We start from the raw sequence: 13,590 nt of genomic DNA on the forward strand, positions 1-13,590 counted from the left end.
TAACGTGCACCTATACATTTCAATTGGGATATATTTCCATTGGGTAGTGCTGCCCTTTTTTTTTTTTTTTGGCACCATAATCTTTGTTGGCCTCATTGTACACACAGGACATATCAGCAATAAGGTCTAACAGATAATTATTTGTGAATCAACCAAGTAAAAGACCTTAGTGACAAGTAATTGACTCGTAAGGCACCTCCAACAGGGGTTGTCACCTGATGGATCTTTGCTACCATAACTGTGTCTGAGCCTGGACCCCACTGGAAGAAAATCTTGATACTTTGGAGTCCGACACAAAATATATGTATATATAAATAATTCCCAGCTGGAAAATGTCTCCATACTTAACTTTGCAACTTCCTGCAAGACTATTTTCACATGGAAAGTACAGTTTCCAATTACTTCATTCACTACACCAAAAATATTTTGATCATATGCTGCATTTTGTGACTTAACATACACCCTTCCTATGGTAAGATGAAGAGGCTGCTCGTAATATTGTGCAGCTTAAGAAAACCACTGCGAGTATATCAGAAAAACGGTTGTCAAGGCTACATGTTCTCTGCAGCTTCTTGTAATGGTTTCAGTTAATCTGTTTGGAAAGTGTCACAGTTTTCAGAGATTACAAGCATCCTCCTCCGTTTGGAAGAAAAGCTGCTCTTCCATAAACTGCTAGACTTTGAAGGTCAAGCCATCCCTGACTCTAAAAGCTAGTAACGATTTCATTGCACACTTAAGTGTTTGGAGCTATTCCCAGGTGTACATGTAGCATTAATACAATTCAGTTGCCGGTTTGTTTGGCGCATATGATGGTTTATAAAGTAAAACTGTACACATATAAATACAATATTTTGCGATAAAATACTGTAGATTCAGTTAACCTGTCTTGTATCTTACCTATACATTACAATTCTTTTAGCATTTTACCTCTTATGGGGCATTTACGTATATACTCGTATAGTATATTTATGGTTTCCATTCGGGCTTACGTCAGGGGTTCCGTCTGAGTCAATGAGAAATGGATTCATACAAACCTCTAGATGATTCTGATTTCTGTTCTCCCTGACCCTGCCTGCCCTGACAATGTGCCTGGACCTTGTTATTGCACATGTGCCGCCTGTCATGACCATAGTCATTCCTTTGGCTATGCACCCGTTCACACCATCAGATATGAAGCCTCGGTTGTGTTCAGCATCACCAGCCACACTACTGGGACTATCTGTGCGAGTGACAGCTTGGGGACCCTTCAGCAAAGACCAAATCCTGCTTGAAGGGGTCAAGGGTGAAAACCAGGGCTACCAAAGTGCTGCCTTCTCAGATAGCCCAGAGTCAAACTGGTGTGTGGCAAGGTGGATCCACATTCACCTGCCTGACAGTATTAGTTCTTCCACCACCATTAACCTGCATTCAGGGCCATTGGTGTAAATATTGGAGCAGCGGGCATAGCTAAAGCTATGGGGTACAATAAGTTAAGGCTGCTTTCATATCTGTGATAGGGGTTCCATTTTTCTGCTCCGTTCGGGGAACGGTAAAGGGGATTTAACTGGCTGAACTGATTTATCCTTTGATGGGACCAAATAACGCCAAACGGATCCATTGACTGTAATGGGGTCCGTTCAGTTTCCCCTTAGCTGTCCGGCATTTTACCAGAAGAAAAAGGATTTTTGTGCAATACGATGCAATAGAAAGGAAGGCTCCATAGGGAAACATGGGCTACAAAACATAGCAAATCCCGGCTGTATAGAGCAAGTTGCGATTTTGTATTCTCACAATGTAGCAGCCGACAAAACATGGCTAATGTTAAGGAACCCATTGGAAAGCACGGGCTTCACATAATTGTGATTTGTAACACTGTCGCATTGCAAGATTTTGTTGCCCGTGTGAAAGCAGCCTTACATGTAATGCCCCTTCTTGGGTGTGTGTTAGCTCCTTTCCATAATACGGTGCAGGCGGCAGGGAGTTAAGAAATGCTATACATATCATGCACAGTATTGTAGAAGCAGAGTCTGTGCCATCAGCAGTATGTTAAAGAGGTTTTCCGGGACTTAAAAAAAAAGGGCCTCTTTTACACGGGCAACAGTGATTTTGCCGAGAGAAAATCACGTCTTTGTTCCCATAAATTTTCAACGATATTGGTGCTTTTTTGTGAGTATAATCTCGCATCGCGTTGCGGCCGCTTGCAATAAAAACGTACATTTTTTTATTGCAAAAGTCAATAGGACTTTCTAATGTTAAAAACGCATCGCATAAAATTGCAAGTTCACGCGATGCGCTTAACAAGGAGGCTCCAAGGAGAAACATGGGCTACAAAAAAAATGCAAATGGCGGCAAGATAGAGCATCCTGCTATTTTTTTGTTACAAGATAGCATCAGAGAAAACATCGCTAATGTGTAGGAGCCCATTGGAAAGCATGGGCTTCACATACTTGCAATTTCTCACACTACTGCATTGCGGCTAAATGGCATGATTTTGTTGCCCATGTGAAAGCGGCCTAAAATCAATTAAAATTGAGTACTCGCTTATCTCAGCTGCACCCCGTCCAGCACTACAGTCCTGCTACCCACTTCACAGAACTCAGACAGAATGGCAGGCGGTCACGTGCCATTCATTGTGCATGTGTCCACTTAGTCACTCACAGGCTTCAGCAGTGCTTCCTCTGTGCCCGCTGAAGCTTGTGAGCAGCTGAGTGGTCATGTGCATAATTACCGACATGTGACTGCCAGCGGTTCATTACGGGGCAGTAGTGCCTGCAGGTACCGGGGCAGCAGCGCAGGACATAGAGCGGCCAGAATAGGTGAGTATTCAGTTTTTATTAATTTTAAGCTATTTTAACAGTTTTTTAAGTTCTGGAAAATCCTTTTAACTGCGTTGACAGTAACATAGAGCTGATACCTGATGTCTGGGATCAGAAATAACTCTGATCCAGGCCCTTCAACTTTAATGTCCCTTTCAATAGCAGCAGTGGCATCTAAAGAGCTAGACAGAGGGACCGTCAGCCCTGTTGGCGCCACCACAACACAATTGTGGGGTGCCAAGGAGTTGCCATGATGAACCCTAATGAAAGCCACTCCAATCCTTAAAACAGCCACAGATGGAGGAGGTGATGCAACCGATCTAGCAATCTTCACTGAAACACAGTACATCTGCACTTGCTTCTGGTATGTCAAGGATGTGTGCAGGCGCAAATGACAGCTTAGTAGCAACATGACCGAATGCGTCCAGGAAACTAGTGCAAGCGCAGTGTGTTTCAATGGAAGTGCAGATGGATAGGTTGCTTCACGTGTCCCTCCATCTGAGGCCATTTTCAGGACGGAGGCAGCGCGTGCTTTACTAACTTGGGGGCATTGACTTCACAGAATGAATAAACAGCGCAGATACTCTAACCTATATATATTAGTAAGTTGCTTATATTAATGTTTACCACACATTTGAAATTCTTTTATCTTAAAGGGTAGCTGTCACCAGATTCATACGGGCAGTTGAATATGGGACAGTTTACGCCCATTGCCTTGTTTCAGAATAAACAAACTTTGACTTAAAACGGAGCTTCGAGTCAAAGATGTGGGCCGCACTGGCCTCTCCCTGCCCATAGCACGTTGAATGAAAGCTCTGTGTCACCTTTTGTATATAGTGAGAGAGTCAACATGCTGCGGGCGGGGAGAGGCTGACATAGCCCACCTCTTTGACTCAGAGCTCCGTTCCGAGTCAAACTTCAAAGTGTACTTCGGAAACATTACAGCTTTTCAGAATAACACATATACGGGGGCAAGGGGCATACTTGTAGCAGGTTCATGCTGCCCATAGTTCGACTAGCATGAACCTAGTGACTGATTACCTTTAACCCCTTGAGTGGCAGGTTTTCTACCACTCTGTCGTGCCCACCAGGGCAGGTTTTTTAAAATGGTCTAATCATTGAATTTCAACTAGTTTTGCAGTTGCGTCTCAAGAGCCATAACTTTTTCATTTTTCCATTGACATGGCCATATGAGGGTTTGTTTTTTGCGGGACAAGTTGTGATTTTTTAAACAGGGGGGAGGAAAAAAAGAAATGGGGAAAAAAGAAAAAAAGGGGCCATGTCATTAAGGGGTTAAATAATGTATTAACTTCCTTCTCTGGGTCATTACGACGCACAAGGATACCACATGTGTGATTGTATTTTTGATTTTTTACAAAGTAAAGGGAGACAAGTTTTTTTTTATTTTTTTAATAATTTTTTTACTTTTTTTTTTTATTTTTTATTTTTTTGTCCCTTTAGGGGACTTCCACAGGGACCCATCAGGACCCCTGATCACATTCCGGGGGTCCGATGATGACAGCCCTTTACATGCTGCAGTGACAACCCTTTACATGCTGCAGTCACATAGACTGCAGCATGTAAAGGGTTAACACAGCAGAGATCGGAGGTTTTCTCTGATCTCTGCTTTAAGAGCTGGTACCTAGCTGTCCTCTGACAGCTAACAACCAGCTCTCCCTGCCACAGAGACCATCGGCTTGCTTCTGACAAGCCGATGGTCTCTATGGCAACCTGTAAACAAAGCAGGAGGTTGCCGACATGTCGGCAATATCTTCTGCTGTTTTTTCAAAGCCCTTGCTTTGTTCTCTGTGGGTCTGTGCAGGCAGAGCACACTGTCACAGCTTGTGGCATTGTGCTCTGCAGCTCCCATAGTGATACATAGCCCGGAAATCTTCCGGGCTATGTTGCTATGAGCAGTGGAGCTCGTCCCCGGAAATTTTCCGGGCGTGCCACTCAAGGGGTTAAAGGAGGTGACAACCGTATATATAAAAAGTATAAGACTGTGTATGATTGGTTTATTTGCAACTTACGCCGTTGTCTTTTTCTCGCTTGCTGCACCTCCTCACATTCCAAGTCTTCTTGCTGGAAAGCGCAGCTGCCCCATCCTAGAAATGACCACCAGTGGAGTAGCATGTGATGCAACCACATCCATTAGCATTTACAACGTCCCAAGCTTCTTCTTAGATGCCAATCCAACCAGGCTGAAAACTGGCACAGGTACAGATTTTTAGGAGGTGCAGATGGATGGGGTTGTGCTACATATGGCTCCATTGGAGGTTAATTCTAAGATGGAGCGGCTTCACTTTCTCGCAAGAAGGAGCATGAGATGAGAAAAAAAGGCACTGGCGCAAAATTTCCTTTTACATCCAACATTAGTAAGTTGCAAATGTGCCCATCATGCGCTGTGCTGTACTTTTTATACATGAGGTGACTAATCCCATAAAGTGGTCAACCGCTCTACCTTCCTCCTAAGTGAACATGCCGTGAAATTATATCTACTTTTCCAGCAGCGAATTATTTCTGGATAACATTCATAAATGTTGGTTGTACGTAGCTCCATGTATTACCGTAAATGTATACAATTATATCTTTAGTTACTGAGCACCAATATTGTTATAGCACGGAGTAGAATATGTCATCTCGCTGGCAGTTCACCCGTAATCGTGTAATCTTACGATTATTTTAGAAAACATTTAGGCAGTAAATAATTGTCCACTTATTCATGTTTTGATTCCTAAGTTGATAGTGGCAATTACTGTACTGTCATTATACTATTCAGTGAGCTCAGGTACTAATCAAGGCAGGTACAAACAATTCCTTTTGTGAATCTTTCGAGTTTGTCACTCTAAAAGGCCTTCCCGATATATTCTCAAAAGAACTGTGTCGTTCTCCTGCCTCTTGTTACCGTAACAGCTATCGCATTGATTGCCACCAATCAACATCAAAATAAATCATAGTGTTTCCTGCGTAGACCAGCAACTGATTTGATTACTTACAACCATCTCTGCTTGTATTATTACAATTAGAATGAGCATAAAAGCCGAAAATCACAGATATAGATGTTCCCATGGATGAATACTCAGCAAGAGCTACATTGTTTAAAAGTGGCTGTGAAACGGCATATCTAGATTTGAAATATAATGAGTAAGGTTGCCACCTGTCTGGTTCTAGTTGGTAAAATGCCAGTATATTCCAGCTCCATTAAAGTGTATTGTAAAGGGCCCGGATCGCAGAAGTTCCTGCCTATTATCTCCCCCAATCTCCAGCTGCTGACTGCATTGCTGCAGCAGGGCTGTGATTTAGTGTATAAAAAAAAACACAGATTTTCAATTCCTCACACTCGGGGAGCAGAGAATTAATCTAGGCAGAATGGTTAATAGATTAAAACCATGATTGTTCTCTAGCAGTATTTTTGTGTGAAGAGCATTTCATGGCATTGTTATTATTCAGGATATCAACTGCCTATTGTATCTCTACATCAAGCTTGTGCAAACAACAGAGATGAAAGTCAGGTGGAGATCACAGCCATGGGGTCCTATGAAGCAAACCCTTCAGAGATTATTTGAAGGACTCGGGGAGAGAATGATCAAAGTCCACTTGTACTGAAAATTGATCATTTTAATTTGAAAGTTTCACAACTTAAGGCAAAAGTATACGATAAAATGGAATTTTGAACACAGAAACGTAGAGAATTGACAGTAGAAAAAGACTGCATGCTCCATCTAGTCTGTCCCCCTATTATTTCCTTTGCATTTTTCTCTTGGGATAGATCTATGCTTCTATGCTTATCCATGGCATCTTGAATTAATTTATTTTCCAACCACATCTTCTGAAAGTTTGTTGCAAGCTTCTACGACTTTATCTGACATTGCTTCTGATGTTCGCCCAACTAATATTAGATTATGCCCCCTAGTGTTAACTGCTTAGTAAAAACACTTCCCTACCTGTAACATATATAAAGGTTTCCATCATGTCCCCCCTCTCCTCCTGTGAGATATTAAAACGTTTCCATCATGTCCTCCCTCTCCCTTCTCTCCTCCTGTAACATATATAAAGGTTTCCATCATGTTCTTCCTCTCTCTTCCCTCCTCCTGTAACATACAGAAAGGTTTCCATCATGTCCCCATCCTCTCTTCCTTCTCTAACATATTTAAAGGTTTCCGTCATGTCCTCCCTCTATCTTCTTTCCACTTCTAACATATACAAAGGTTTCCATCATGTCTCCCATCTCCCTTCTCTCCTCCTGTAACATATATAAAGATTTCCATAATGTCCCCCCTCTCTCTTCTTTCCTCTTCTAACATATATAAAGGTTTCTATCATGTCCCTCCTCTCCCTTCTTTCCTGCTGTAATATATTTAAAGGTTTCCATCATGCCCTCCTCTCTCTTCTTTCCATCCTCCTGTAACATATGTAAAGGTTCCCATCATGTCCTCTCCCTTCTTTCCTCCTGTAACATATATAAAGGTTTCCTTCATGTCCCCCCTCTCCCTTCTTTTCTCCAGACTATACAAATTACAGTAAGTTCTTTAAGTTATCCCTGATAAAGTTTTTTTCTTGAGACTTTCCACTTTTTTGTATCCCGTCTCTGGACTTGTTCTATTTTATCAATGTCTTTCTGTAGATGAGGTCTGCAGAACAGAACACTGTGAAACATGCATTTAATGGGCACTGATGTGTTTCATGATGAAGTTGCACTCTCATTGGCTTCTGCAGTCATGTCACTGGACCCTGGCACTTCTTGTTGCAAGTGTAGTAGATTCTAATACTTCTTTTAGTAACCCTGTTTTCTTTACACAGCTCTGGAATGGACTATGATAATATTTTCATTTATCTGCCTACAGCAACACATTCTACAACATTAATCTACAAAATGGCAGGTTCTGCTTAAAAAATGCAAAAAGTTGGACTTTGTTCGTTCTTACGCCATGTTTTTCCTTTATATCAACTAGTAAATGATAGGGAGTGGCACATGGGGTCCTGAAAATTGAACCTTCATCTATTAAAAATTGATGTGATAGTCTAAAGATACATTAAAGTCTCAAAATAGTCTATCAGCCCTTTATTTATGCTGCTGACTTTCATAAGCTTTGAAGTTAGGCAAGGGACAACATGGTGACATAACAAGAGTGACATCACTGGTTTGTAATAAAGGAGTATTCCAGTAAATCCCATTGTATTTAGATAAATCTAAAACTATACGATATTCATATTTGTAATCTATCTCTATCAAAAGTTCACTGTCACTTTCATGTTTTCCCTCCAATGGTTCTGCCTCCCTGTTACTGTGGGCAGTTGCTTATTTACCACCCACTAACCAAGTCTTCCCATGGGAAGACTGGAAGTGTGTGCAAATAGATATTTGCCTTAAATATGGGCAATGGGTATTAAACCTTCTACATTATCCTAAATCCAAACTGTAGAAGGTTTAATACCTATTGCCCATATTTAACTTGGAAAATATCTTTGAAGTGAAATGACTAGAGATGAGCGAACCTACTCGGCCACGCCCCTTTTTGCCCGAGCACCGCGATTTTCGAGTACTTCCATACTCGGGCGAAAAGATTCGGGGGGCGCCGTGGGTGAGTGGGGGGTTGCAGCGGGGAGTGGGGGGGAGAGGGTGAGAGAGAGGGCTCCCCCCTGTTCCCCGCTGCTACCCCCCGCTCCGCCACGCCTCCCCCCGAATCTTTTCACCCGAGTACGGAAGTACTCGAAAATCGTGGTGCTCGATCGAGTAATTACTCGAAACGAGTATACTCGCTCATCTCTAGAAATGACGTAGAATATTGGGTGTGTTTCCTACATTATTTGTTGTGTGAGTCTCTTGACTAGCAACGTCTGAAAGAGCCAGGGCTTTTGAAAATTTGGCCAAAGCTATGCCATTATTTGAAGAAAGTAGAGCGCCTATGTACTTATGTTTGTTACAAGTATACAGTTACAGGATATCTCCCATGGAAACTCTTTTTTAACTTTAATAACTCAGCAATTAGGTCATAAAAGTAATGCATGGGGCCTCTGGGATCCAAATTATTACCGAGAACAAGGCACCCCATGTTGCTGTCTTTGGACAGAGTTGGCTGTGCAAGCCAAACATCATGGGGTTATGGATTTACATTAGACATGGGATTAAAATACGACTAAACTTTAAAAAAAGTTTTAATGTAACTTCTTGGGGACATATAGACCTCTGCAAATACCTCATATATGCAAGGATTATGCAACTGTAATTTTCAATGCAAATTCTTAATGTCATATTGTCATATTTTTAAAAATAATATATTGTATTCAAGCCCATTTAAATGGGTTGTTCGGCATTAGTGAAAGATGGCTGATTTCTTCCAGAAACTGTCCCACACCCATACATGTGTTTGTCGAAAGATATGGCACTGGAGAAAGCAGCCGGATTTTTCTAACCAGGGACAACCTGTTTTAGGCTTGGGCTACATGGAGAGTTTGTGTAGCACAACTGATTTTAACTATCAGGCTATAATTGTACTGAATGAGTTAAATTGAAACTTTTGAACTGCAGTTGTCAAACACTAAAAATCTATTGAAATAATTAAAAATCAATCGGCAGCACTACAAACAGTCGCTGTGTATTCCACGCCTAACAGTCATGATTCTAATGACCACACAATTCTAATGAGCCACATGGCAACAATACTACAGCTACATAAAAAACTCAGTATTGTTTTGGACTTTCTCACAGTCTCCCAACCATCATGAGGATGGGGCAATGGCATGCAATGTTACAGTGGAGATGCCAGAATTTTATCACCTCTGCCATCACTCACAACCTCCACAGACTATGGTCGATGTATTTAAGAGGGCTTATTCAGATGACCGTATATCGGCTGCGTTTTCACGCTGAGCCGATATACGGTGTCCTCGTCTGCAAGGGGGGGGGAGGAGGATGGAAGAGCCAGGAGCAGGAACTGAGCCCCCGCCCCTCGCCACTATTTGCAATGGGAGAGGTGGGATGGGGCGGAGGTAAGCAGGCTCGCCCCCTCCTATTGCAAAAAGTGGCAAGGGGTGGAGAGGGGGCGGGAGCTCAGTTCCTGCTCCTGGGCTCTCCCATCCTACCCCCCCCCTGCAGAAGAGGACACCGTATATCGGCTCGGCGTGAAAACCCAGCCGATATACAGTCGTCTGAATAAGCCCTAATACTGTATAACACACTGTGTGGGAAGGTGCTAAATGAATGCTCTGGGATTTGGTAATTTAAATACCTATTTCTATTAAAGGTTTATTTAAAATAAAGAAAACAAATTAAGAACCCCATACATTTATTTCCAGATTGCAATCTGCATAGATATAGAGAAACCACGTCAAGTGTATGTAAAAATATAAATATATATTTGATGTTCAAACGTGCAATTAAATTAGATAAAATTATAGCATCTTTAAAAATAAATAGTAGGTCTAAATTGATACTATTGACGACTACTACGGCTAGACACCCTAGGTCTCTCTTTTTTTGACTTGCTCGTTGTCTGTGTTTTATGACTTTTCTTGGAGTAGTCTACTTTTGTCCACCCTCCATCGTTAACCTTGTTTTCTTCTCCATTAGCAGCATCAGAAGAAAGCAGCGGCATTCCTGGTATGTGTCTACTTTGGTTTTGGCTAGTTCTATGTGGTTTGTAATCATGAAACTTTGGGTTACTTTGGGGTGCTGTTGCATATGACTTATATCTTCCATTGCTTGTCTGAGGGCTCTTCTTATCCATTCTTCTTTGTGTTGATGCGTTATGAAAATTTTGGTGGTAATATGTGTTGTTTGCCCTCTTTCTGGCCCTTTCTCTCTCGGAGGGGCTATCAGAAGCAGTACTTGATGTGCTGCTGCCTTTGGAACTTTGGATAGACAAGGAAGCCAAATTTTTGGTAATCCCAAGTTGTGTGGGAGAGTTGCTGCGGGAGTAATTGATTGGTGTGACTTGTAATGTAGATGTGATTCGTGTTCGTCTGACAGCAGCAGCATAAGATTCTTGGTTGTTAAGATATGGTAACACCTGGGATAAGTTTGTAAGGCTGGAAGACTGGGAACGAGGTAAGCCAGTGGAATTCGGAGAAGACACATGCATGGCCATCTGACGCATTCTCAAAGCGTAGATCCATTGTTCGTCAACATCTGTGGAAAATCAAAATACCAGTGAAATGTCAGTGAAAGCAATTCAGAGAAATAAAAAAAAAGAAAGAAAAAAACAAAGACATATATTGTGAGTCATTACTATCAATGAATGTAGCTCTAATGATCATTAAATACATAATTCATTGCCTAAAAACTCATAAGTTTTCAAAGATGATTACACAATAACAATGGAGCTTATTTATGAAAACCTGTGCAAATTAATCAAGAGTCTGCTTTTATTCTTTGATCTAAACTAACAAATTACAGCTATAGTATCTTCCCGTTTTTTTACAACTGTGTCGCCGCACGCCGCCGCCACCGCTCCCTTTGCTCACTTGGTACTGGGGCTTCGGTTGAGCAGCATCCTCCTTCACATGCTGCAAACTACACTTGCTCCACTGCTGGCTTCCTGGTGTCTGTCCATAGGATTCTTGCATGTGCCTGTCCCCTCCCTTAAAGAGTGCGTTTCCCTATTAGGTTCCCCTCGAATCACCTTCCACCTCCAGTTATATTAGGCATCCTTTCCCCATGGAGGATGCATAAGCAGTCAGTCTCATTAGCCATTGTGACAAAGCCCCTGTAGTGTTCACCTCGGTTCTGACCTCCTGCCTATTTACCTGTTTGGCTGATTTCTCTGCTGCCTAACCTTGGCTTTGTATACTGGACTTCATTATTGTTTGTTGCCTGCCCTGATTTTCTGCCTGGACCTCGATATTGATACTGTGCTGTCAGCCCTGACCATTGCCTGCACTTCGCTTTCGCACCTGTTCAAACTATCATGTATGGCATCCTGGTCGAGTGCAGTGTATGGGAGTTTCCCAACTTTCCCCCAACAGATATCGGGAAAGAGGAGGATTGGGGACATTAACTTTCATCCCAAATACTTCTGTGCCTCCTGAAGATAAGCCACCAGAGCTGTGTAGCAGCGGCTTTCTGTATTGTCCCCATGTAAAAAACCTGAGAGCTCTGTCCAATGATGCATTCATCTGTAAGGAAGGATCAGAAGAAATAGCACTCTGTTTGGCTGACAGCTATTGAAAGTGTATGGGCACCTTAATGCATGAACATGCTAGGTCCTCCCAAAAGACAGGGACTCTTTGTAGCAGCTCTCCATTCTAAGGGTCCAGAATATGGCATGCTTCCCTATAAGCTAAGAAATTCACATTGTGATGAGATAACATTTTATCCAAAAGAACATAATGTGACTGTCGTTGCAAATTTCAGGAACCTGTTCTTTTGATCAGTGGGGTTATGACCGCTGGTTTAGGGGATAACATTAAATGTTTGAAACATAGAAAATTACTGGCAAAAAAGACCACCTGGTCCATCCAGTCTGCCCTTGCATTATTTCTCTATTAGGCAAGATCAATGCTAATCCGTGGCATTCTTAATTGTTGGCCTTCCAACTACGTCTGCTGGAAGCTTGTTCAAGCATATAATACTCCATCAATAAACTATTTTGTGACATTTCTGATTTTTCCCCAACTACTCTTTGATTGTGCCCCCATGTTCTATTGTTTAGCTTTCTAATAAAACACTCCCCGCCTGAAACTTATTTATAGTTAACATATATAAAGGTTTCCATCATGCCCCCATTCTGTAACACATATAAAGGTTTCCATCATGTCCCCCCTCTCCCTTCTTTCCTCCAGTAATATACATATAAAGTTTTCCATCATGTCCTCCCTCTCCCTTCTGTCCTCCTATAACATATATAAAGGCTTCCATCATGTCCTTCTCTCCCTTCTGTCCTCCTGTAACATATATAAAGGCTTCCATCATGTCCTTCTCTCCCTTCTGTCCTCCTGTAACATATATAAAGGTTTCCATCATGTCGCTTTCTCCTTTCTTTCCTCCAGTAACATATATATAAAGGTTTCCATCATGTCACCCATCTCTCTTATCTCCTCTTGTAACATATATATAAAGGTTTATATTAGGTTCTCCTCTCCCTTCTCTCCTCCTGTAACATATATAAAGGTTTTCATCATGTCTCTCTCCCTTCTTTCCTTTTGTAGTATGCGGTATATAAAGGTTTTGATCACGCCCCCCCTTCTTTCCTCCAGGATAAGTTATTTTCTTTTAAGTTTTTCTTGATAAGTTTTGTTCTTGAGATCTTCCACCATTTCTGTAGCCTGTGTTGCACAACCCCTTTAATATATTAATGACAATAGGTTTTTGGGTCTTTGTCAATTTCTAGGCAAGCATGTACATAAGGTCTGTACAATAATGTAACAATGTTCCTCAATATTAAAGGGATTGTCTGGTACTTTTTCTGTTTTTTCTATTGATGATCCGTGGTTGTCTGCTGCTCAAGATCCCCACCGATCTGCTTATTGCCATTGCCACTACAGACAGTGCAGGAAGCAGGCTGCACTGACCATAGCTGAATTCAACAGGAGCTGCTCCTACAATACCAACCTGGCCCACTGCACTATGGTCAGTACAATGTGTTTCCTATGCTGTCTGTAGTGACAGCAGAAACAGGAATCAGCTGATTGGCAGAGATCCTGAGCGGTGAAACTCTACCCATTATCTACTGATGACCTGTCCTGAAAATGGGTCATCAAAAGAAAAAATACAAAAAGCCCCAAAGAACCCCTTCAAGGATCTTTTTACTGATGATCAGGCAAGAACACTCTTCCTGCGGTCTCCACTTGTGTGTGA

General features: G+C 41.9%; 1 protein-coding gene across 2 annotated transcripts in view; it reads right to left on the reverse strand.

Moving 5' to 3' along the window:
• Nucleotides 1-10,064: 10,064 nt before the first annotated feature.
• The window catches only part of MAP3K20 (mitogen-activated protein kinase kinase kinase 20), a 187,291-nt gene continuing 183,765 nt past the window's right edge, over nt 10,065-13,590 (reverse strand). For both annotated transcript variants that reach the window (XM_066575837.1, XM_066575838.1), the window contains exon 20: nt 10,065-10,923. In XM_066575837.1, the coding sequence (XP_066431934.1) occupies nt 10,229-10,923 (695 nt within the window). In that variant the 3' untranslated portion in view covers nt 10,065-10,228. The remainder of the gene's footprint in view (nt 10,924-13,590) is intronic.

This window comes from Eleutherodactylus coqui, chromosome 8 (assembly GCF_035609145.1).
Source record: "Eleutherodactylus coqui strain aEleCoq1 chromosome 8, aEleCoq1.hap1, whole genome shotgun sequence".
NCBI classification, from domain to species: Eukaryota; Metazoa; Chordata; class Amphibia; order Anura; family Eleutherodactylidae; genus Eleutherodactylus; species Eleutherodactylus coqui.